General features: G+C 44.6%; 1 protein-coding gene across 3 annotated transcripts in view; it reads left to right on the top strand.

Moving 5' to 3' along the window:
- WIPI1 (WD repeat domain, phosphoinositide interacting 1) overlaps window positions 1-25,479 on the top strand; it is a 47,501-nt gene that overhangs the window by 9,383 nt on the left and 12,639 nt on the right. For 2 of the 3 annotated variants that reach the window (XM_082212686.1, XR_014216753.1), the window contains 5 exons: window positions 1,129-1,211; window positions 5,698-5,867; window positions 9,538-9,634; window positions 22,605-22,702; window positions 24,490-24,582. In XM_082212686.1, coding sequence (XP_082068812.1) covers window positions 1,129-1,211; window positions 5,698-5,867; window positions 9,538-9,634; window positions 22,605-22,702; window positions 24,490-24,582 — 541 coding nt within the window. Of the gene's footprint in view, window positions 1-1,128; window positions 1,212-5,697; window positions 5,868-9,537; window positions 9,635-22,604; window positions 22,703-24,489; window positions 24,583-25,479 lie in introns of those variants that run through there. The other variant, XM_082212687.1, reaches the window with a different exon arrangement.

The following is a 25,479-nucleotide window of genomic DNA, read 5'->3' as shown; positions in this document are numbered from 1 at the left end:
GTACAACTGCTTAGATCAAGCAAGTCAGCATGACAGCAGTTAAATGTAATGCTTTGTACCTGCTGTGTGTACATTTGGCAGGGCAAGCCAACTGTTGCAGAACAGTCATCTGATAGTTTCATTGGTCACGTAAATACATAACGTGCAGGCACAGGGTTATTATGGTCTGATAGCGCACAATTCTGCAAACTTTCTGCCACTGCCTTTTCAATTTCTGGATGGGATGCTGCCTATGAACTTAATATACTTGAGAGCTCTGTATACACTGCCTTGAGCTCTGTGGAAGAAAGGTAGGATATAAATGTAATAAATACGTATATGTTGAGCAAACTAGCCTTCTTCTCCCGGTGGAGAACGGGCACAGGGGCTCACCACCTGTGGTTCTCTAGTTGATGCTGCACTACATTACTGATGATTGGCCATGCTGTCTGGAACTTATGGGACCTATAACCCTACAGGTGCCACAGCTGTGCTTCAGGTTTTTAATCCACAGCTAAAGCAAAGTCTTAAGTACCATTTGCTGCATCTGGTTCCATTCAGTGTCATTATCATTGTTTCTTCCAGCTACCCACCTGCAGTTTTAATTTAGATTGTATGCTCCTTGGAGCAGGGACTTGTCGCTCCACTCTTTTACTGCTCTTTAAATTATGTATCTATACAAATAATAATGGCTGTGATGTGTGTAATGTTTGCACATCTGCTTGCTACCCTGTATCATCTTAATACAAGCCCTTATTATCCCAGGTAAACTTCTAAAGTTTCTTAATCTTCACCCTTCCAGTTGGTTCTGCATGCTCATGGGTTAGTCTCTCGTCATAGTATCCCCGCTCCCTGTTCTGAGTACTTCCACATCTGGCTCCCTGTTGGCTTCTTGGGGCTTGGGCAGTCTGTTCCTTTCTCTAAATCTTCCTTGGTTTTTGTAAGTAGCTTGTAACCTTTTAGCTGAGAGGTAAGATTTTTAGACTTGTAACCGTAGGCACCCTTCTGAATGAGTTCCTTAACCCATAGGTCTCTTCCCTAATCTTGCCGTCAAACCCATCAGATCCAATTTTCCTATTGCCAAACAATCCTTCTGGTTCAGAATGTGCCAAGCTTTGACGTAATCAGTGCTTAAATTATCTTTTGCAGTTCCCTGGCTATTGGAACCAGAACTGGGTACAGGCTTTTTTCCTTGAGTTCTGTGGAGCAGCTGGATCAGGTCCATGAAAGCAGTAAGTCCATTCTGTTTTGATACAACAAAATATTGGATGATGACAGGCATTATCCTGCATTACAGCACTTTAATCTGCCTCAATGGAGCAATTCCATTTTATCATTCCTGCTAGAAAACAGATGGCATATCTTGGCTGCAGCCTTGCTTGTGTTCAAACTGCACTAGATGCAGCTGCGTTAAAGGGACAGTTGCCCACAAAGACAGCATAAAACAGTGGTGGAGATTCTTCCTTGTTTTGGACACCAGTATGAATCTAAAGCAGTCTTGAGCCTATTTGCATTAGTAGTTCAGTCCCAATCATTCCGCTGTGAGTTGGAGCAAATTAAATGCACAGCTGTGCAATCTTCACTGACTTGTGGGGATCGAGCAAACGTTTTCAAATATCCAGAGCTGTATCTCCAAAGTAAAAAGGCGTGATCACTACTGGGAAAACGCAGTTGTGCGTTGCAGTAAAGAGTCTGAGAATTTAGGGGGCGAAGCTTCGATGTGAAACAATGACCTTTTTATTCCTAAAGACAGCCCAGCTGGCCTTCAGTAACTTATGTGAAATCCGGATAGCTCAGTTGGTTAGACCATGGTGCTGATAATGCCAAGGTTGTGAGTTTGGTCCCCATATGGGACAGCTGCATATTCTTGCTATTGCAGGGGGTTAGAATAGATGATCCTCAGGGTCCCTTCCAACTCTACAATTCTATGATTCTATGTTACATGCAGATCCAGAATGTGATCTTAGTGGGTCCCTTGAAATGCTTCCGTAGCCATGTGGGAGCTCTTCCATAAGTGATGCTGTTGAGCTGCTTTTTAAAGAAATGATCAGCTGTATGTATGATTTGAACTAATATTTCAGTGACCAGATCAAAAGCACAGGGATCAATCACTGGGATATCCCACATGAAATATCCCCTGCTGCCGCCCCACAAGTAGAGTGCCATGGTCAGGATATTCAGGATTGACCTGCCCCTTCACCCATTTGGCTCTTCATAGGCGACAGCAGAGAACTGGCTGCAAACATGCCATTGAAGCTCAAGACCAGCCTTTTTTCAGGCATCTTCTTCTTGAAAGCCTTCAAATAAAAGATGCTTGTTGTCACCTCAACTCTGCCTCCTCCCACCCAATGTTGAGCGATATAGATGGGACAGTTTCCTTCTTTTTAACCCAAGCCTATCATTCTGTAGTTTAAACCTGTTGCCTTTTCTGTTGTCCTTTGGTGTATGGCTGGTTCCCCTATTGCTGATGGTAGGCATGATCAAATGGCTTTATCACTTTAATATCAATGGAAATTATATAAATGCTGAAATGAATGACTTATAAATGTTTACCCTTGGCTGGATCAGGTGTTTTCCTCCATATATTTCAAAATTGCTCGCACGTTTTTGCTTAATCTCGCTGCCACACACCCCTGCCCCCCGCAACCTTCAAGCCTCCTTTGCTCACAGTTCAGTATTTCCATGAGGTCATCGCAGAGAGGAGTAAAGCTGTGTTTTCAGGCACTTGGAATATTATGTTCCCATTAACAGCCTAAAGTGGCCTTTGCTTTGTATGCCACAGAACCACATTCTTTTTGAAGAGCTCGTAGTCTCGGGCATGGTTCGGGTTGCAAACGGGGAGGGGAAATGATTTTATAAAGCACACTTAGAAGTGCTTAAACAAGATTAGAAATTCAAAACAAAGGGGCAAAGATCAGCTTTCCATTTAAATGAAATACACATCCTGCGCTGTGGTTGCTGTCATTAGCGTTTCACTTTAAATACCTCTTTTTAAAAAGGCTTCCATTTGGCTGCATGCTCTCCTGCAACTTAGCAACACAAAGATACACATTTGTCAGCCAAGGTCTGCCCAGTTATTGCAGGTCAGTTTAAAACTATGCTGAACTGTGTCCTTGGGTAGCACTCTGTGGCCAGATTGTGACAATGTACTTCAGGGCAACCTGACCTGCCAGTTTTTTGAGCCACAAGTAAATCATTCAGCTGCACCTTCCACAACACTGCTGAAATCCCACCTCTCCTGTCCTTTCCTGCAGTCACAAATACGGTTGATGATAATTTTTCTCTTCAGCTGTTTTTTTAAAAAACTTTGCATATAGGAAGATCCATATTTCTACCACTTTGTTATAGCCTGACCCTTTGCATACTTAAAGGTAAAGGGACCCCTGACCATTAGGTCCAGTCGCGGACGACTCTGGGGTTGCTGCGCTCATCTCGCTCTATAGGCCGAGGGAGCTGGTGTTTGTCTGCAGACAGCTTCCAGGTCATGTGGCCAGCATGATTAAGTCACTTCTGGCGAATCAGAGCAGCGCACGGAAACGCCATTTATCTTCCTGCCGGAGCGGTACCCATTTATCTACTTGCACTTTGATGTGCTTTCGAACTGCTAGGTGGGCAGGAGATGGGACCAAGCAATGGGAGCTCACCCCGTCACGGGGATTTGAACCACTGACCTTCTGATCGGCAAGTCCTAGGCCCTTATGCATACTTACACAGATGTAAATCTCACTGTGTTCAGTGGATCCTACTCTCAATTACATTATTTAGATAATTAAATGGGTATAGATTGCATACATGTATTGTATGTCTCCATAATGGCTGCCTTTGGATGCCAAAGTAAACCATGGTTTAATGTTTTGAGAAAAAGCCTGTGTGACTCTTGGGTTCATGTACAAACGCCTTCCCCTTCTCTGGTGTGACTGTAAAGTAAATTTTAGATTTACTTCAATTAAATGTGTTGTCTGTGATTAGACTGGGTAAACTTAATTACTGCTGGCAGAATCAAGCCAGCTTCATAAACTATGGTTTGACATTGACTTGTTTCCATTAACAATAGTTAAGGTTAATCTGTTCATGTGTAAGTTTGGACTATATAGCAAGCAGCAGTTACAGTGGTACCTCGCAAGACGAATGCCTCGGAAGATGAAAAACTCGCAAGACGAAAGAGTTTTTCGTTTTTTGAGTTGCTTCGCAAGACGAATTTCCCTATGGGCTTGCTTTGCAAGATGAAAACGTCTTGCAAGTTTGTTTCCTTTTTCTTAAAACCGCTTGAAGAGGTGCAGTTGTGACTTGAATGTGCTTCTCAAGACGAAAAATTTGCAAGACGGAAAAACTCGCAGAACGAATTAATTTCGACTTACGAGGCACCACTGTAATCTAAAATGGAAGCAAAAGGTTGTGGCCTTGGTAGAGAAGGAGAAGGAAGCGCACGAACCTGAAGCTCACTGCACTTCATTTTTGTAATGCTAAACCATGGTTTAGCACTATGTCCAAAGCAGCCTATTGTTATTCCAGTGGAAGTGTAGGCAGGGAGATCTACAGAAATATCTAAATTTCCTTTTAAGGCCATCCAGGCCTTAATACAATACAAAAAAATAAAGTAAAAAGAATATTGTAAAAGGACAACATAAATTTCACACAAATAGAGCAGCAGCAGCAGCAATAAAAATCCAATTCAAAGTACCTCCCCCTTCCCCCAAAGCCTGAGCAGAGGCTACAAGTTGTGTGAAGATGTACTTTGTTTTATCTGTCTTGGATCTTCCATCATTCAGCTTCATTGGATTATCCCAAGTTCTATTATTATAAGAGATGGTGACCCCCCCCATCTACTTCCTCCTTTCTGTCTAGTTTATCTCTGTATGGTGGGAAACTCCTGCTGCAAATACCGCAGACAACCCAAGTGGATTACATTAGGGTCCGTGGCTGGGATCCCATTGTTTAAGACCGGAGATCTTTTTGCATTCTGAAATTCTTTTATGGTGTCCTGCAACATTTCTGTTGCATTAGTTGGCAAGCAGACATTTGAACTCACACGTCTGTCTAAGATTGTAAAAAAAACCCTGCTTCTTTGGCTCATGCGACTAAACAGCTGTTAGCAAAGATAGCTTGGGTGCAGGTTGACTATGGGACTGGGGTCAGGAAGAGAACTTTATAGTCTAATACTGTGTCCACTGGCCTAGAAACTTTCCCCTTTTCTCTAGTTTCAGCCTTCAGGAAGGATGGGTCATCCCTTCCAACTGTGGCTGTCAAACAGGCAAGGGATGAGATTATGCACATCTTGTCCCTTCCGTCTGGAAACCCATTTTGTTTCCTCCCACTCGACAGAGCCTTCTATCTCCAGGGAGGTTGTCTTATTTTGTCAGCTTGCCTTGGGCAATTCACCTTTCCCCTTTTTGTTGGGGTGCATGTCGCCTAAGCTAGGAGGGAGGAAAAAAAGTATTATTAGAGCTTATTATACCACACACCCCTCTCATAGTAGGAGAACTGGCTTCTCAAGTTAGCATCATACAGATACTGTAAAAGAAGCTGATTTTAAATTCCTTCTAGAGATGAGCCATTTGCCTCTGACTTCCCTATCCCTGAACGTGACCTATGCGAAGTTCCGAGAGCGGAGGCTAATCTTTGGAAAACAGTTGATGACTCAGCATTTTGCCCTTTTGCATATATGATTCTCCTCCCCTTAGCAAGAGCTTTTCCATCACTTTTCATTTCACCCCACAGATGAAATCCCAGATGTTTACATCGTAGAGCGCCTCTTCTCCAGCAGCCTGGTGGTGGTGGTGAGTCGCACAAAGCCTCGGCAGATGAACGTCTACCATTTCAAGAAAGGGACCGAAATCTGTAACTACAGTTACTCTAGTAATATCCTCTCTGTCCGGCTCAATCGGCAGGTAAGAGGTTAGGGACCTGGCTCACTCTCAAGTCATAAAGATGCGTGATCTGAATTTTCTTGCTCATACTGTTTGTGTCTTAGTCTTGCTACATCCGTTTCAGAAGAACTATTCCTCTTGGATTGCAAGTAGTTATCCATCTCCCTCCCCCCAATAAAGTACTCCTTTTAACTCAGGGTCGGGGAACATTGCCGGACCCCAAGCCTCACCATCCCTTGCCATTTGCAGTCTACCCATCTTCTTTACATTGCAGCATCATTGCATGATTTAGGAAGCAGGAGCTGCCTTAGCCCAGCCTGGCTCTGGTACTTACTTTACAAAACCTTCATGAGAGCAAAGTTTGTTTCTCTGTGCGTGTGCTGTTATTTTTCTTGATTGGACTCCTTAGTGGAAAACCTTAGTTTTGAAAATGGAAGAATCGTTTTCAGTGGAGCTGCTGGGTTCCAGCACAGTTATTAGTTGCACATGTTGGCAAAACTATGCTTTGGTTTCCAAGTGGTGAGAGGTTTCAACTGGTGGGAAGAACTAACCACCCCCCACTCCTGAAATGTGAATATAGCAGATTCCTTTGGAGCAGAGGTTCTGCTACTAATCCTTGTTGGGTTGCATCTTGGCCACTGGTTGTCAGCAGTGTAGCTCCTGGCTTTTGACAAAGTGTCTCAGGGTTCATGAGTCTGAGGGATTGAGGCTTCTCTATTGCCCTGGCTAGAAGTGCAGAGTGATTCAGCTTACACCTGTATGTGCTGACATTGCATTCAGTGGTGGTTATGCTGTAGAACATCAAGGAACTGTTTTGCTGTAAGGGACTGAAGGCCTGCTTAAAACCAGTGTTTCAAACAGTGGCTAACCAGAAGCCTCTAGGAAGTTCGCAAGCAGGGCATAAAGATGGTGGTCTTTCACTGTTTGTCCTGAACATCTGGTAACCTCAGGTATACTCTGAACATGGAGGTTCCATTTATCAATCAAGCTATTAATGGATCCAGCTTCAATGAGCTTTATCCTTTCTAAATCTAACTTGTAGCCATCACCAAATCGGTTAATAATATGTTACATGTACTTCCTTCTGTCTGAATCTCCTGCCAAAGATGCTCACTCTGTGACTGTAAGAGGGAAATGTCTCTATTCACTCCCTCCATGCTACATTGAATTTTATGAATATTATGCCTTGCTCCCTCGGTTGTCTTCTCACCCACCCTGTCGGCCCTAAATTGAAAAGCCTCAAATTTATTAGCATTTCCTAACGGGAAAGGTACTCCACTCCATTGATTCCTATTGTCCAAAACAAACATCCTTACTTAAACCTGCATATGTATGTGCAGGTCACAGTTCTGAAGTAATGGCTGGTTTCTTGTGAATTTGAATCAGAGCCTTACTTGAACCTGTTAATTAGCATGCAGGTGTAAGAGCACCAGGGATCAGGGCCTCCTTCCACATCAGTGGTGTTGTGTCACCAGTAAAATAGATCCTGGGCTGGGTGTCAACACAGGAGATTTGTTTTGAACTCTTTGTGCTGTTCACAGCCCTCGGTGGTCACTGCACACTCTGTGCTATGTACACTTGTGTGTACATATTTGCTCAGCCCCCGCCCCCTTTAAAGATAGGTACACTGCAATTGCAACAGGTGTGTGAAGGGTTCATGGCAGAGACAAAAAGAAAGGTTAAAGTGCTCATCCTGAAGAGGAAATGAATGTAAGGTAAAGATTTGTTTTTAGGAGTTAACAGCAGGCTTTAAAAGACAAAACAGGTAGTTGAGGACTTTGCTTTTATAGGAAGTTGTGAAAGCTATGTAATTATAATTCCAAGTTAGAAAATTCAAAGCTGGCAGCTATCATTAAAGACGTCCCGTTGGACTGCAGAAGAGGAAATTTTCCCAAAATGAAGGAGTTGGTGCAGAGGAAGTTGAAAGGGAAAGTCAAGAGTCAAATTTCTCCAAAACACTTGGGAGTGGTTTAAAAACTCAATGCTAGAAGCTCGACTACCATGTATGCCACAGTTCATGAAAGTCGCCACCAGGTTTTCAGCTTCCATGGTCAGTAACAGTATGCGCCTCTAAATAGCAGTTGTGCTCAGCTTCCGTTTGCGAGCTTTTCATGAGTATTTGGTTGGTCACTGTGAGAACAGAGTGCTGGACCGGATGGGCTTGATCCTGCAGGGCTCATCTTACGGTTGCCAGGGAATATCTTCAACTATAGGCATGGTGCAAACTCTTCTGTTTTCCTAGCATTAAGTATGAGGTGCAGGGATTTTCTGTCTGGAAGGCATTACCAAAATGACTCAGTGTGACCACTTGGCAATGCTATGCTTGGGATTCTGTAGCTAGAAAGAGCAGAGCAGATTCTATATTCTCAAAAAGCAGAGAAGCCTTGGCTTCAAGTAGAAAAGGCTATTCCTCAAGTTAAAAAAAGAAAGAAATCAAAGTAAGTTTTTAATTCTAAAATCCTGGTTTCAAATAAATGATCAACACCTGTGATGAAGTTCTTATTAGAAATACCACTTTTTCAGTGTCTGGGGCCTTGGAGCTTCTGGTCATCATACACTGGCATTATTTTGGGTGCTCAGTTTTCCCCTGTTTTTAAAATACCTTCTCCATAAATAACCCCTTCAGAGCACAGGCACAGTTTTCATTGGCAAAAGCTGATTGGCCAACAACAGTCTAGACTCCATCTTTAATCTTGGTTGATGCCAGATACAGGAGCAACTTGTCAGAGATGAGGTCTTGCTCCTGTTTCCCAGGTCCAAGGCTGTTTCCTCAAAGAAACAAGACCTTTTTGTTTGCACTTTGGGAATATGTTATCATTGGCTTCTTCTCTCCTGTTCAGTGGCTGTGCGCTGCAATCTTATGCGTGGCCCATCAGATGTAGCTGCCATTGAATTCCCAAGTAAGTGTAGGATTTCAAACTTAGTATTGGTGGTCACCGCTGCAAGAGGTGTGGATGGCAGCATAACTTTCCAGCCAGTTAGATAATGGTTAATGCTGTGCACATTATCTTGACACCTGGAAGAATATGACAGCTAAAGCACTTCGTGTCTCTACAAAAGTAAGCCCAATTGACTTACTCTTCGGTAAGTGAGCATAGGATTGCAGCCTGAACCACCATCATCATTGATAAATGCTAGGTGCTGTATCCGGGTTATCTCAAGCTCATGTTTTGAAATACCAAATGCTATCTTTCAGCTTGTAGGACACACACTAAAAATGTAAGGTTTAAATAAGCTCTGGTACCCTTACTGAAGTTTTTTCAAATTCCACCTTTTTGAGTGGATGTGATTTTAGGGGAATGGTATTTATTCCAGGTAGAGGGCCATTCAGGCAGATGTAATAGAGAGTTGTACCTTAGCTTCTGGAATACGCTACTGTTTTAGTGCTGGAAGATTTGGGAAAAAGAGGTGAAATGTAATCTGTTTTAAGCTGACACTTTGCTTCTATATCTTCCTTTAGTGCAAACAGTAGTTTATCTTAGTGATTAAGATAATTTTTCTTGACCAAACCAAGTTCAGCAGAGATCATATCTCTTTCTGTTTGTTGTGAACACCTGATGTCTTTTCTCCCAAGTAGATAGTCCGAGCCAGTCTGTGAACCTTCCCAGTGCAACTGGCATGTGCTGATGGAATGTTTTGAGGCCTATCTTATTCCTAAGCAACAACTTGTGCTTTTTTTTTGTATTTGCAGAGACTAATTGTTTGCTTGGAGGAATCTATTTATATCCATAACATTAAGGACATGAAGCTTCTGAAAACGATCTTGGACACCCCTCCAAACACAACAGGTAAGGGAATAAGCCTGGCTTTCTGTGTAAGAGAGGGGGGTGGACTTAGCGCAGCGAGCCTGGAAGCTCATTGCAGGTATCCCTATGTCACTACTATGCTGTGTCAAAAAGCCCCGTGGGGTGCATTCATTCAATGGAAAGGCTTTCTCTCACCTTTCTAACACCCTAAGGAAAGTGCTTTTGTACCTCTCTGCTTCTTGGGGGCAACTGTTGCTTCATTCAGCAGTAATAACTAATAACCAGTTTAAATTGGGGCAAAATGATGTGTGGTTTTCCTTGTGCTGTGATGGTTGCAGGGTTAATAAAAAAACCAAGTACACGTTTCTGGGCAATCTTGAAATTATCCTTTCAAGTGAATATGCCCTTCTTTAAGCAGCCAAATGGAGAGTGACACTTCCTTCACTCCTCAGGGATTATGTCGGAAGGTTGTAAGTGAGTGCTCAATTGGACTAAAACAGCCCTGGAGCCAGACCGGTGCCTGCCAGGTGATTTAGACTGCGGCTGCCATCGGTACTGGAGTTGTAGTCCAGACCTGGGCTGTGATTTTGTTGCAGCATCTGAAGGAGACTCTTGTTTACAGCATCTGGAGTTGCTGTGCATCAGGCTGCTTGGTTGACCTTGGGAAAGGAATATCTTGACAGTGTTCGGTTCTCAGTTGGAGGCATTAGTTAGATTTGCATTGATCTAAAAACATCAGGAGAGGGAGCTGGATGGGTTTAAGTGAACAAAATGTTTAGTTTGGTTTAGTCCATGCAATGGTAAGAAGAGTGAAGTACCTCTGGCGGATGAGGTTAATGGGATTTTTCCTACTCATCTACTTGGGTGTCTTGTTATAGAGGCATGTGACTGTTAAAAAGAAGTGGCAGAGGTTGTACATACACTGTGCCAAAAAATAAAAATAAAATCCAATTCCCCCCAATACGTTAATTTCCTGTGAAGAAAATCCAGCTACTGCAATTGGAATAAATGAAAAACAATTTGCATGGCATGCCTTTGCTTACCTTGGAGTATCTTGTTCCACTTTCAGTATGAAACTTTTCAAAGAACTTGAATTGGTTGTTTAGCAAGGGAGGGCGCTATGGAGAAGACTTGGGAGAACAGGACTGTTGGAGCAAGGGAAAAGTAACCAGTTGTAGAGAAGAAACTGCCTGATACCAGGTCAGGCTACTTGTCCCACAAGACCAGTATTGTCTACTCTGACTGGCAGCCCTGTGGTCTCGGGCAGATGTCTTTCCCATCATCTGATAAGTGTGGAAGCAAAGAGCTCTTGGGGACATTGAAACTAACTTCTAACCTGTGGAAGTCTTGCTGTTGGTTCCTCTTAATGCCACCAATTCCTGTGTAGTTGCTGAGATTTCATTATGCATTCCTCACTCAGCGTGTTTCCCCATACCCTTTCCTCACTCTCTGCACTGGGTAACAGAGCAAGAAACTTTGAATACTTAATTTGGGGGACATAATGCTGGTTCACACCCTTGCCTAGCCATAGACTGCGTGAGACTCCATACAGAAAAGCCCCCTCCCCTGAGGCAATGTGTAATGCCTGCACAGTGCATATACAGTGGTACCTCAGGTTAAGAACTTAATTCGTTCTTGAGGTCCGTTCTTAACCTGAAACTGTTCTTAACCTGAGGTACCACTTTAGCTAATGAGGCCTCCCGCTGCTGCTGCACTGCCGGAGCACGATTTCTGTTCTCATCCTGAAGCAAAGTTCTTAACCTGAAGCACTTTTTCTGGCTTAGCGGAGTCTGTAACCTGAAGTGTCTGTAACCTGAAGTGTCTGTAACCCGAGGTACCACTGTACAGCCACATGGTACATTCCTAATTTGTGCTGTTTCACTTCACCGTTTGTGAAGTCCTGTATGAATTGGACACTGTGTGTAGTGCCACACTGCGTATTGTCTCACACCTATGGTGGTTGGGTGGGTGATGTGTACCTGCTTTTCCAGCATGTACATTGTATTTTCAGCTACCTGGCTGTGTGTGTGAACCAGACCACGGGAAGCTGAGTTTTGCAGGAGTTTTGCAGTATAACTGACGGCTATCACAATCACTGCTGGCCATTCTGTATTCTGTTGCGATGGTTGTAGTCATCAACTCCTGGGCCTTTCAAGGTTTTGCAGCCCTCAAATTGCTGCAAAGCCTTAGAGTTAGGAAATCTGCCATTTTGCTTCATCACTTTAAGCAGCAGCCTTAGCCGGAACATTTCTGGAGAGGACTGACCACATTTTGAGCTGCAGAGCTGACTTTGACAAAAAGCCGCAAAGGAGAGGAAATGGCGACAGCACCGTCTCCTCCCCTCCACCTGCCACCGTGCCTTTTTGTTCCTGCTTTGCTTTTGGCAGGAAGCAGCTCTCGGGCAAGTTTGGCACTTGATCCCAGCGAATGACAATCTGTTTGACACCTTCCATGTACACAGCACACTTAAAGAACAAAAGAAGACTCTCATGGGAACTAGAATAGAAGATGGGTTATGCCCCTGCATCAAGTGCCAGCAAACTAGATTTTTTTGTATCTCCCCCCCCCCCAAGGAATTCCATGGAGAATAGGTGGTTCTCTTCTGCCCCCCTCAGAATGAAGTTAGAATGTAAGAAGAGCCCTGCTAGATCAAACCAAACCCTGAGACCCCTTTCCTGGTCTGTCCCTGCCAACTTTTACCCCATCAGTGTGCAGGTGAGGTTGGGGTTTTGTGCCCCAGAATAGATCCATTTACATTTGCTTCCTATGAACCCTGTTTTCCATTTTAATGTCCATTTCCCCAGTTTGGAGGAATACTTTTTGAGCTCTGTGCTGTTCCTTGTTTTGATTTTTGATTTTGCTCCCCTAAATGTGTCATTAGCAAAGTTGACCAACTCACTGCTCACCCCTAAACTCCACATCATTTATGAACAATTTATAAAGCACTGAAGTTGGTTAGGCTGAGGTATAGAGAAGGGGCCAAGGTCAACCAGGGGAACATCATGGCTGAGAGTCCTACTGAAGAAACACTTGAGGAGGGAGTGTGCTTCCCCATTGGGCAACATTAGTAGAGGAAGGTTACGTTCTGGGTAACCCAGAATGAAGATGGTGTGTTTTTTAGGGCCCTGCAAGGACAGCCAGACCAAGGTCATTTTGTTGGGCATCTGAGACGAGCTAGATAAAGTAGTGCCTTCCCCAATGCTTCCAGCCTTGACTCAGTGGGTTTTCCCACTATTTTAGGGTGGGATTCAGTTGCAAACTGGCAAATTCAGGTTGCATAATGAATTTTGATTTGGTGCTCTTGCACAGCAAGCCTGTGTCTCCAGACAGATTGGACTTCTGGTGGTCATGGGGAATTGTGGGATAACAATTTCTTGATGGAGTGTCGTATAACTTCCCTGCAATCAAAGGGGAATGAATGTTCAGTGAATAACTGATGTTGCGGAACCTCCATGCATACATTGCACAAACAAATCGGGATGAATGCTCAAGTGAACAGGTCCTCAGGAAGCAGCCAATGATGCAGTTCACATGTAGCCAATAAATGCCTGGTTGGTTCCTTGGGAAGTCACTCTTGGACTCCAGATTGACCTCATTCTGGCTCTTAACAGATGGCCTCTCATGGAGATTAAACCCATTGAAAGCTTTGGATGTGATTATATTTTTAAAATCCTCCACTACCGCTCCCAAAGGCATAAACATCCACCGGCCTGTGGCTTTGAAACAAGACAGCAGTTCATTTAAGGTTCAAAATTATTGAAAGAAGTTAATTATGCTTGCCAAAGAGGCTCCAGCATGATCATGTTTGTTCTCATTGCTTTTTTTCCTTTACTGAAGTCTCTAACTAAAATCTATAGGCCTTACTCCCAAATGCCTCTGTATTAGTTGCCGCTGAAAGGCTCTGCAGACAGGGAGACAACTCTATTCCTTTTATCACTGATAGCGTTGTGACATTAAACCCATGGGCTGACATTGTTGTGGATTTTTTAAAGCCTTATATAGATATGGAAGAGTGGTGAATTTAATTCACATGGGTGGAAGAATCGAAAGAGCAAAAGTGTGGGCTCCCAGAGACGATATAATGGCTCCTTTGCTACACCCTAGTGTCCTGTTGCTGCAAGCCTTTTTTGCTTTAGGATCTCTTCCAAACCCAGCCTTCTGTTAAATAATTTTAACAATAATTTAATAATAATAATTTTATTATTTATTATTTTATTACTTGGCTCCCTCTAGACAAATCACAAGCTGTAAACCATAGGACAAACCTTGGTTCTAGTTTATGGTTTGTTTGGAGAAAGCTAAACCACAAGACTGGGTTTTAATTACACACTAAGCATAACCGCACTTTTGCTCGGCATAGCACAGCAGCAAAAGGATTGGGCCATAAATAGCAAAGTGGCTGCGGTTTCTCCAGGAGCCCACACGTTATTGCCTTGTTCATGCCAGTCCTTGGCTTGACTTTGTGTTTCTTGCAAACCAGACCTCTATATGAGTTTTAGAAACACAATGAGGAAATTTGTTTACAGGACCTCTAACCTGTTTTTTTTGAGAGCCAGGCTGGAGGTTTTGAGATATGTGGAGGTTCACATTTGTTGTCTTTGCTCTGGAGCAAAAAAATGATAAATTCTAAGTTTCCCATCTCTTCCTGTGAGTAACTTTAATGGTGGTAAGGCTGAGTGTTTGATTCTGTTCTGCTTGTGCCCTGTTGACACACTAGCAAGCCAACTTTGCTCTTGCAATGGCGACTCTTCCAGTGGGTCTGTTTTTGGAGTAAATTCCGGTCGCTTCCGGATGACCTGCTTAATGAGCATTCAGCCTGATTTGTTTGCAGTGAGATTAGCCAAAGTTGCGTCAAGCAAGTGTTACCCCAGTCTTATCAGTGCATTTTCTCATCCCTTTTCAGAAAAAGTCCAATATTTTGGGGAAGCGTGTTTGTTTTTGCCAGAGCTCTAAATCAGCTTACATGGCGCAGCCTGAATCTACGGAGATGTGATTGAATTCCACCCTTAAATAGTGACCACCTGGAAGAATCTCCATGTCTTGTTTTTAGGACTTCTTTAGTTCCCTCTAACTGCACACCTTATAAGAGCACCCTCTGGCGGTGTAGCTACTCTTTCTTACTCTGTAAAAGGCTCCATATGACAAATAATTTGCTTTCAAGCCTCCCACTAATGCCCTTTTCCAGTTTGCTGCTCCTAGGCCAACTGGGTTTGGTCCTGAAGCCTGTATCTCCCAGACTTTGGGGGCAGATTTGCAATCAGAATCTTCTGCTGTGACATGTTTGGCTGCTCCCTCTAGGGGAGAACGTTCTGTATTTGTCTAAGTACATCCTTACCACTCACACATGGGGACAGGACCACCGTGACATTTATAAACATCGGCGAGGGTATGTTTACCAATAGACCTGAAGCTCTGTTCCAGGAAGGTAAAGAATTGTGTTCTCTTTTTTTTTTTAGTGGAGAAATTGTGCGGTGCTGGACTAAACAGATCTCTTTGGAAAGCCCCCAGAGTAGTTTTAAGACAGTGTCTTTAGTGAGGAAGGATCATGGTTCAGTGGTAGCATATCTCCTTTGTGTGCAGGAAGTTCCGGGTTCAATCCTCAACATCTCCAGATAGGACTGGGGAAAAGTTCCTGTCTGAAACCCCGGAAAGCTTCTGCCAGTCCGTATAGACAATACTGTGTGACATGATACAAGGCAGTTTCCTAAGTTCCTGTGTTCTATTAATCCACCCGCTTTTGTCTACACAAAGTACAGCCCCTCCTCTGAGATCTCATGTACAGCAGGTCCTTTGTCTTAAACTGGGCTTGTTTTGCCTGGTGCAAAATCCCGCCACCCCCCATTAGTGGCTAGTGTGCAGAGATGACACCAAAATAGGCAGAGGGAGGCAACAGAAATGGGCTCCAAAATATGGAAAGTGGAAGAGCTTTAAAAAAGCAAAACGGAATGCTCATGTCTGCACCAAAAGGAAACTGAAAAACGATGCATATGCAGTGCAGGGACTTTGAGGGCTGAGCCTTGAGAGCTGAGGGCAGGCTGAAGCAGTGTTCGAAACTCAAATTGTTCTAGGTGCATTTTGTGGCAGGGAATTTCATTAGTGCAAGCCGCTTCTGAGCTCCTGGCGCAGTACTGTAGTGTGCCTAATATTTCCGATTAAAACTACAGAGTGGAAGCAAAGGAGGACCTTTTTCTGCCTCCTCACTTCCAGCTACTATCCAAAGACTGGAGAAGAGACCCTCTTAAGAATATTAGGGGGGTGGGCAGGGGAAGGACTAGACCAGGAGGAGCCAACCTAAGGCCTGTGGGCCGGATGTGGTTCAAGCACCTTCTCAATCCAGCCCGCAGACAGTCCGGGAATCAGCATGTTTTTACATGAGTAGAATGTCTCCTTTTATTTAAAATGCATCTCTGGGTTATTTGTGGGGCCTGCCTGGTGTTTTTACATGAGTAGATTGTGTGCTTTTATTTAAAATGCATCTTTGGGATATTTGTGGGGCATAGGAATTTGTTCATTTCCCCCCCTTCAAAATATAGTCTGGTCCACCGCATGGTCTGAGGGATGGCGGACTGGCCCACGGCTGAAAAAGGTTGCTGACCCCTGGTCTAGACCATGTGGGAAACGGACACAATATTTTACCTGCAGTTCATTCATTTGCAGCTTTGTTGTATTGTTATAAAAAAGCACGCCCAGACATTCCTTTGCTGTGCCCACAGCCTAGGTTTAAGGTGCCATTTAGCTCCTAGCTTTCATATCTCAGCTTCTAACACTGGGCTGAAGGTGAAAAAAGAGCTGTCTTCGTTGCATGCTGGTGCCCCTCTCATTTCTTCTTTCAGGCATGAGAGAGTCCTTGGCTTTTACTGTGCTGGTGTCTCCCCTTAGCAGGTCCCCTCTACAGTTTTAATCTTAAATCTTAGGCGCAGCACGTAGAGGATCACTGCTGTTGCTGCTGCCTACCCATTGCCAAATTGGCTTGGAATGCCCATTGGATGGTGGTGGACCTGCAGTGATCCTCTACGTGTTGCCATGGAGTGGTAGGAATAGGTGGTGTGAGTTGCAGATCAACAATATTAGAGGGCCCCACATTTGACTATCCCTGTCCCAGATGTAGCATCACTCCAGGCCTGGAGCTATGTCTGGAGCCCTGTAGGAAGTCAAGATGGCAACTGGCAGGCAGCCCATGCTCAGGCTACTAGAAAGCAATTTTTAAAAGTGGGGCAGGGCAGGTTTTCATGGTGGTGCCTGGCTTGCTCGTGGCCTCAACACACGAGTAAGCCGTGTGGAAAGCTGCAGAGTATTCCTGACTCGCTTCTATGGCTGGCTAAGCAGAATGAATGCTCTGCTTGTCTCCTGCTTAACCTATCCTTCTCACCGCCATGACTTGATATATACCGAGGCTGAGAAGAAAGTGAGCAGAGCAAGCTTTCGAGCCCCAGGAATGGTAGGCTCAAAAGCCAATAGGCTTAGCAAATTAACTGTGGGGGGATTGTTCTTACAACAGTCAACTGATTTTTTTAAAATTAATAATAATAAAAAAAGTTGTAGTTGGGTGAATGAATGAAAAGGGAAGGGGAGTCAGGACTGTACATACACATATTCCCAAATATGCATAAAGGAATAAGTGAAGTTCTCAGCCCCCTACATATAAAAGGAAACTATTAAGTCATGGGCACAAAGAAAAATGGCAAGAAAAAGGTGGGTCAAGGGTTAGCATATTGGGATAACAGTAGTAGGGTTGACCGGAGGGCAGATCTGAACGCTGCCGCATAACTGAGCGCTGATGGAAAATTCAGTTAGAGGAAACAAGGGGAGATCTATATATCAGCACAGTAATGTGAAACAGATAAAAAGCAGTAGAGAAGAATTCCTTTGCCTGGTGTCAAGGGACACTCACTTTAGCTGTTCAAAACACACCAGCTGTTCAAAAAGACCCCATAACCTTTCTTGGTGGGGAGCAAGAGCAGGGAAGTGATCACGTGGTTGTGTGTGCTGCTCTCCACTCGCACAACCACTGACTATAACCCTCAACCTTTCAAGTTAATTTAGATTAGGGATGCACAAATACAGAATTCATGTTTGGGGTTTGCTGGCCTTTCAGGTGCTCATGGCCTGGCCAGGTGGAGGAGATGGGCAGGGTGGGGCGGGCATTCTTTCTTTAGCGTTTGGGGTGCAAGCTCATGGCCTCTTTAGGGGCTGCACATGCAGTTGATGCTCCCTCTCTAGAACAGAACATCTGTTCGGGAGAAGGATGCTCATATGAGCTCGTCTCTCCTGTACTTATTCTGCACCTTTGAAATATTTTGCAAGGAAAGTCTGGAGTATTTTGTTTGTGCCTCTTGTGGAAACTAGTTCTTAGGACATCCTAGGAATAATAAAGAGGGCAGCCATTCATCTTTGAGAGAGCTTTCTTTTTTGCAGCCTTGCACTTAGTGCCTTCACGAAGTCAACTCTGTAGACCTGAGCTCTTTCCCAGGCCCTTCACAGCTTGTTTTCCTGCTCGGCTGTCCCGGACAAAACCTCTATCTGGGCTTGCTGACTCACAGCGCTGCTGACTGAGTTTGTTTAGCTTCGGAATTCTCTCGATCCTCAGTCATCTCCAAAGGGCTTCAGGAAATAGGCTCCGCTGAATGTTCTTTCTACAGACCACAAGCCCAGAGACTTCCTTTTCAAGATTTTTCCTGGCAGTTGTCTGCCTTGCATGCTACAAAAGCCAGTTTCTTTGTGATGTGGCGCATCCAGCTCCCTTAAAATGCATGCCTTGCAAATGTGGCACTTACCTCAGATGTTCCTTGTTCTTCGTGATCTTAGTCATATATACCGACAGATGCATTCACCTTAAGCTGCTGCAGTGAGGGATAGCCTACCTAGTGTTATCTACTCCTTGGAAACCTCTAGATTGGATTCCTGCAGTGTGTTGTACGTGGGGCTGCCCTTGAAAACCTGTTTGGAAAATGCAGAATTCTCACACTACTCTGTTGCATATAGCACCAATTTTGGCACAGCTGCACTGGCTACCAGTTAGTTTCTGGGATACAGTCATACCTCATGTTATGTTTGCTTCATGTTACGTTTTTTCAGGTTGCTTCCCGCGGCGACCTGGAAGTACCGGAAAGGGTTACCACCGGGTTTCGCTTCTTGCACGTGTGCAGTAGCGCTAAATCGCGCTTCGTGCAGTAGCACCAAATCACGTGGCACACCTGCGCAGATATGGCACTTCAGGTTGCGGGCTTTTCATGTTGCGAATCCACCCATAATAAATCATAAATATATGTCTGATGCAACTGTTACACTTTTGCTTGCTATTTCTCTGTCTGGGGAAAACATGGCAACTCAGAGTAATTCTAAACGTCAGGTAACAGCTCGGCTGCTCAACGATGCCTCCATTCCCCACTCTGACGAAACTCAAAACCAGGGCGGGTTAACCTTTGGCTCTCCGGATGTTTTCGGACCACAGCTTCCATCATTCCTGATCATTGGCCATGCAGCCTGGGGCATGATGGGAGTTGGAGTCTGAAAGGCCCCGGGTTCCCAGTCCCTCTTCAAGATTTCCTCCGCCATTTCTTTTCTGCCTTGCATTCTTTTTCTTTCTTTTTTTGCAGCAGAAGAGAATCAGGTGGCTGGTGGATGACAAGGGCCAGATAAATATCGCTGTTAGGAGATGCTGCCAGAGCTCTCGGTGATGTCAGACAATAGCTGTGCCGAGCAGAGGCTTTGCTGCTCTTGGGGTCTTGCCAAGGCAGCATAGCCTGGCACCAGTGTTTGTCTGAAAAACACACATGGTCCTATTTCCTGTCCAAGAGTTGTACACACCATCTCTTTGGGATGCCTACAGCCTTTTTAATAACTCTGAAAAGGCCATCAAAGGAGGTTCCTGCCGTTTCTTGCATGTACCTGCTTACAGATCGTCTCTTCTTGTTGCTGTGATATGTCAACAGTGGCTGCAGCAGGCTTCTTGGACCCAGTGATTCTCAGTGTTTTCATTACCACTTAGAAACCTATTTTGGCATTGAGCTGTTTTGAATTAATAGATAATATTAGACTTCACATAACATTCATTTTAAAAAAGGAGTATTGTTCTTTGAAATGAAGAGCTGGTGGTAAGCTTACTCATGTCTCCTGACCTCATCTTTCCTTTGTCGTTCCCAAAGTTTTTAGAGCACTTCGAAATCTCTGTGATGGAACAAGCAGTACATAACGTCATTTGGGCCTTGTTCTCACTGAGGTGTTAAATTGCTCGTGGCCTGTACCATTGACTGCAAGATGAACTGTTTAATAACAATAATAATGACAACAACCATTTTATTTATAGGCCACCCATCTGACTGGGTTGCCCCAGCCACTCTGGGAGGCTCCCAGCAAAATATTAAAAGCACAAGAAAGCATCAACCTTTAGAAACTTCCCTGAACAGGGCTGCTTTCAGATGTCTTCTGAAAGTCAAATGGTTGTTTATCTGCTCTCTGTGGGGAGGAAAAGAGACTCCTAAGAAAAGCCAGCCTGAAGCACTACTCCCAGACACCCTAGCTAGTTAGATCTGTCTGCTGGGAAATTATTTTCTGCGATAGATCTTTCTATCCTGTGACACACACACACACACACATCATACAGTTTGAAGTGGGACATTCATTCCAGATGTGGGCTTATTCACTTGAATGAGAGCCCGGCCTTTTGTCACTTGCCCTTTCCGAGGGGCTGCCCTTTCCGAATATCGTGACATGGTGCCTGCCAAGGGGAGGAAGCGGGCTGTGCCACAAGAAAGAGGGCCAGTATCCCAAGGGGTCGCTTTCCTGACTTCCAGCTTTACATGCAGAGTTCACTTGAGGACTCTGGGAAGCAGTGTCTGTGGGCTTTTTCTCTCATCATTGTAGAGGAAATGTTTTATGCTGCGTATGCTTCTTTCTGCCCTTCTCTGAACCCATGCTTTCCCAAAGTGGAATCCCTGGCACTGCCATGGGGTGTGTGTGTGTGTGTGTGTGTGTGTTTGTTTGTGTGTGTGTGTGTTTGTGTCTCTGGTTTGGGATCCCTTCCCATTCCTTACAGGCATTTAAGACTGCAACTCTGTGCTGTTGGTTTTCCTCTACCAGCATAAAGTGGTTTGGATGAAAGAAAACCAGGGTCACCAATGCACATGCATGTGCCTGCAGAGGATGCATTTCCTGGTACCCTCAAAGTCACCCCCCTACTAAAAGAAGCATTCTATTGCAGACTGTTGAATAGGGGTGTGTGTATGATGGCCGCAACAGTTTATCAACCAATTTATGAAGGCACATTTGTCAGCCACTGAAGTATAATGTCTCCAGCTGGCCATTAGTGGTCAGTTTGTCTCCCCCTCTGGTTTTTCAGGGAGGGAAACCCCCAGGGGAACTTTTGAAAAGGGACTTGCATTGTGTCATCCCTAATCTGAACCCATTTTGGGCGGAAGAGAGCCAGTTTGTTTGTTTGCAACCTTTTCCAAAAATAAAAAATGACTAGGCAGATTAAAAAATGTAATGAAGATGCAATGATGATAAGGAAAGACATTTTCTCTTCTTCTTTACAAGAAAATGGCAGCCCCTTGGAAAAGCTTGCTGGGGGATGGCCAGGGCTGTACAGTGGTACCTCGGGTTAAGAACTTAATTCGTGCTGGAGGTCCGTTCTTAACCTGAAACTGTTCTTAACCTGAAGCACTACTTTAGCTAATGGGGCCTCCTCCTGCTGCCGCCATGCTGCCGGCGCACGATTTCTGTTCTCATCCTGAAGCAAAGTTCTTAACCTGAGGCACGATTTCTGGGTTAGCGGAGTCTGTAACCTGAAGTGTCTGTAACCCGAGGTACCACTGTATAGAGAAGTGTCTGCCTGTCATCTCTAATGATGGGGGGGGGGTTAGCATTGCTAGCCCCCATTCAGAAATCTGTGGAGGCAGGGGCAATAATGGCAAGGCTGTTCTCACTGTGTGTTAGGGGCAAGTTCTCCATGTCATTCCAGGTGCATGCAAGATGCTTAGAAGCGGCTGCCTTAGGGGTCTTGGTTATTCATTTCCACCTGCAAGAGTCAAAGGAAAACCACTTGCATCTTCCCCGCAGAGCAACAAATGTTCTCCCTGTCCTCCACATCCAAAGGAACTCATTGTTTTCCCATTTTGCGCACCACACCATGAAAATCGCCCTTGCCAGCAGCTTTCCGAAGGATTCCGGGGCTATCTCTCTGGTGATCTCCAAAACAGAAAGGCTGTGCCATTTTAAAGGACATAATATGAAGCAAGGGGCTGGTTTGTGTTTAAAAAAAAGAAGACAGGGAGCAATTGAGAATGGGCTATTTTATTGACAAAATAGTCTTTTTGTATTGTGCATGGAGCTGTGCCCTCGCTTGCCTGCAGGTGTCGCCAGAGTCAGAGAGATTTTCTGTTCCAGGTGAGGAGTCACCTCAGCCTGCATCTAGAACAGGGGTCAGCAAACCACTGTCCCTCAGACCTTGTGGGGGGCTGGACTATATTTTTTTTGGGGGGGGAATGAACAAATTCCTATGCCCCACAAATAACCCAGAGATGAATTTTAAATAAAAGCGCACATGTAACTCATCTAAAAACACGCTGATTCCTGGGCCATTCGTAGGCCAGATCCAGCCCTCAGGCCTTAGTTTGCCTACCCATGTAGGCAAACTAAGGCCTGGGGGCCGGATCTGGCCCAATTGCCTTCTAAATCCGGCCCACGGACGGTCCGGGAATCAGCATGTTTTTACATGAGTAGAATGTGTCCTTTTATTTAAAATGCATCTCTGGGTTATTTGTGGGGCATAGGAATTCATTCATTTTTTTCTTCAAAATATAGTCCGGTCCCCCACAAGGTCTGAGGGACAGTGGACCAGTCACCTGCTGAAAGAGCTTGCTGACCCCTGATCTAGAAGTGCCAGCAATGGGACCAGTTGCATTTTCCCCAGCAGGAAGCTCTCTCCTTCTGCCGCTGTCCATAAAATACCCTGCCCATACCGTGAGCTCAGCTTCTCTGCCTGACGATGCCATTTGTTTCCCTCCACCTCTAGGTTTGTGTGCACTTTCTATCAACCATTCCAATTCCTACTTGGCATACCCCGGCAGCACGACCGTCGGCGAGATTGTGCTGTACGACGGAAATAATTTGGTAGGTAGAAAGGAATCTCTCAATCTGAGCTCTGGGGGCCCATGTTCTCTGGAACTGTTTCACTTCAACAGGTCCTAAATATTCTTTTAAATCAGGCTCCTGGAGCATGGGGAACCTACCATATACCAAGTCAGACCAAGGGTTTGTGTAGCTCAGGCTTGTCTGCAATAGCTGGCAGTGTCTTCCCCTTTTTGCCATTTTTTTTCCTTTTCAGTTTAAATTAAATCAAATTAATTCAGATTTAAAAGTTGACTTCCTGTCCCACCCATATTTGCCGCTCAATGTTACAAGTATTTCCAAATTGCATTTTAAAAAACCGTATGTTTTTATTTTGAAATTCATTTGTAATTTTCACTTTTACAAATTTTTCAAATTCACCCAAAAAACTGCATTAATCATTGACTTCCCCTCCCCCTTTTCATGGTTGGTTCTAGTTATCCTCTGCTGCTGCGTATTCTAGTTACTCCGTATTATTTCTTTCCCTTTTTATCTCAATTTATACTGCTAGATTTACTCTAATCCTGCTAACGTTTTTATTTGTTTACAGTGATTCTTCAAATATTCTACAAACAATTTCCAGTCTTTCTTAAATTCTATTTCTTCCTGATCTCTTATTCTGTTAGTTAGGCTTGCAGTTTCTACATATTCCATCAATTTTGTATGCCATTCCTCCTTCGTTGGTATCCTTCCCTTCCTCCATTTTAAAAAATCTAACATATTGTAGCATTTCCCCCCTCATCTTCATTTCCCCTTGGCTGCTCTTTTTGACTTCCTGCTAGACTTTTACTTAACTACAGCATACTCCCAAATACCAATAAGAGTTACTCTTCACTTTGTCAGCCCTCATAAATCCTTAGTTAGGTAAAGGTAAAGAGACCCCTGACCATTACGTCCAGTCACGGACGACTCTGGGGTTGCAGCGCTCATCTCGCTTTACTAGCTGAGGGAGCTGGCGTACAGCTTCCGGGTCATGTGGCCAGCATGACTAAGCTGCTTCTGGCGAACCAGAGCAGCGCATGGAAATGCCATTTACCTTCCCACCGGAGCGGTCTCTATTTATCTACTTGCACTTTGACGTGCTTTCGAACTGCTAGGTTGGCAGGAGCAGGGACCGAGCAACGGGAGCTCACCCCGTCATGGGGATTCGAACTGCCGACTTTCTGATTGGCAAGTCCTAGTTATCAATCAATAATTGCCCACTGTTTTTCATGCACAAATGTCTGACTGGTTCCAAGGCAGTGCCTTCATAGCGTTTCAGATGGGGCCCTCAGCCAGCTTTTCTTGGTGATTCTGGTGGTCGAACAATGCCCGTGGTTGAACCTGCAACCTTCTGCACGCAGAGTAGATGTTCTGGTACTGAGCTCATCAGAGCTGCATATATGTTCATAATTGAAGTAAAAATAAAACAAGGGAGACTGATGTCTCGGAGGGCGCTGCCAGACTGATGCCATTCTCAGGTGGGGTTGGGTCTCATCCCATCAAATCCGGGTCACACAGTTGTAGTCGAGTGGGAGTTCTTGCGCAACGAAGCCACTTCCGCCAAAGTCTGGACTTTTCGCAGTAAGGAAAGTGATGGGGAGATGGGGTGAGGCTTGCTTTGATGCAACGTCATCTGACCTCCAAGCAAACACATAAGGATGAAAGCTCAACAAGCAGCTTGTCAGGGAGCACCCTGAATCTCTGTGCCTTGACTATTCAAGTGCTATCATTGGGGGCATTCTGCGCCCTTAGCCGATGAAGCCTTTTTTTTTGGATCACACTTAAACTGTTTACCTTCCCATTAACAGAGAGACGTCTGTTCAATTTCTGCCCATGATGGGCCTCTCGCTGCCCTGGCCTTCAACTCCACAGGGTCAAAACTAGCAAGTGCTTCTGAAAAGGTAAGTGAGCAAAATGTCTACCACTGGAGAGAATTACAATTAGTGCTTAGTTACTCACCCTAGGCAAATGTTTCTGGTATTTCACTTAGGTTCTCCCCCCCCCCCATTTTAAGCTTATGCCCTCTTGCCTTGTCCTCAGCACAGAGAAATGTATTCAAAAGTTTGCATGTTTTATACGTCCGTTTTGAGGAGGAGCCATTGGTGTTAAAATACTAATTTAAAGAGAAAGCTGGCAAAGGAGTAATCATCTCACATCTAGCTACATGTACCAGAAGAACTGGGCTTGAGTACTATTCCTAGAAACTGCTGCAGACTAAGCCTGCTTGCGTTCAAGTAAGTTCCACTGAAATCAGTGGGGCTTGCTTCTAGGTCATAATTGAGCGTAAGCCCCCAAATTTAAGCAAACTTGTAAATTATTCCAAAGTATGTTTACTCAGATGTAAATCCTGCTGAGGTCAGTGGCGCTTGCTGCCAAGTCATTTGTGCTTAAAACGTCAGCCTTAGTTGTGAGTAAGTTCCAATGAAAGCGGTGGCTTCTATGTAGTCTTGCTTAGGGTCACAGTACCTATCCTAATACTGTTTGTGAGTGCTAGGTAAAGGTAAAGGGACCCCTGACCATTAGGTCCAGTCGCGGACGACTCTGGGGTTGCAGTGCTCATCTCACTTTACTGGCCGATGGAGCTGGCGTACAGCTTCCGGGTCATGTGGCCAGCACGACTAAGCCACTTCTAGCAAACCAGAGCAGCACACGAAAACACCGTTTACCTTCCCGCTGGAGCGGTACCTATTTATCTACTTGCACTTTGACGTGCTTTCACTACTAGGTTGGCAGGAGCAGGGACCGAGCAACGGGTCCCTGTCACGGGGATTCGATCCCCCTGTCACGGGGATTCGAAC

Source organism: Podarcis vaucheri (assembly GCF_965113315.1).
Source record: "Podarcis vaucheri genome assembly, chromosome: 2".
Taxonomy (NCBI): domain Eukaryota; kingdom Metazoa; phylum Chordata; class Lepidosauria; order Squamata; family Lacertidae; genus Podarcis; species Podarcis vaucheri.
Note: the sequence above shows the minus strand (reverse complement) of the source record. Positions and strands in the feature narration are given on the sequence as shown.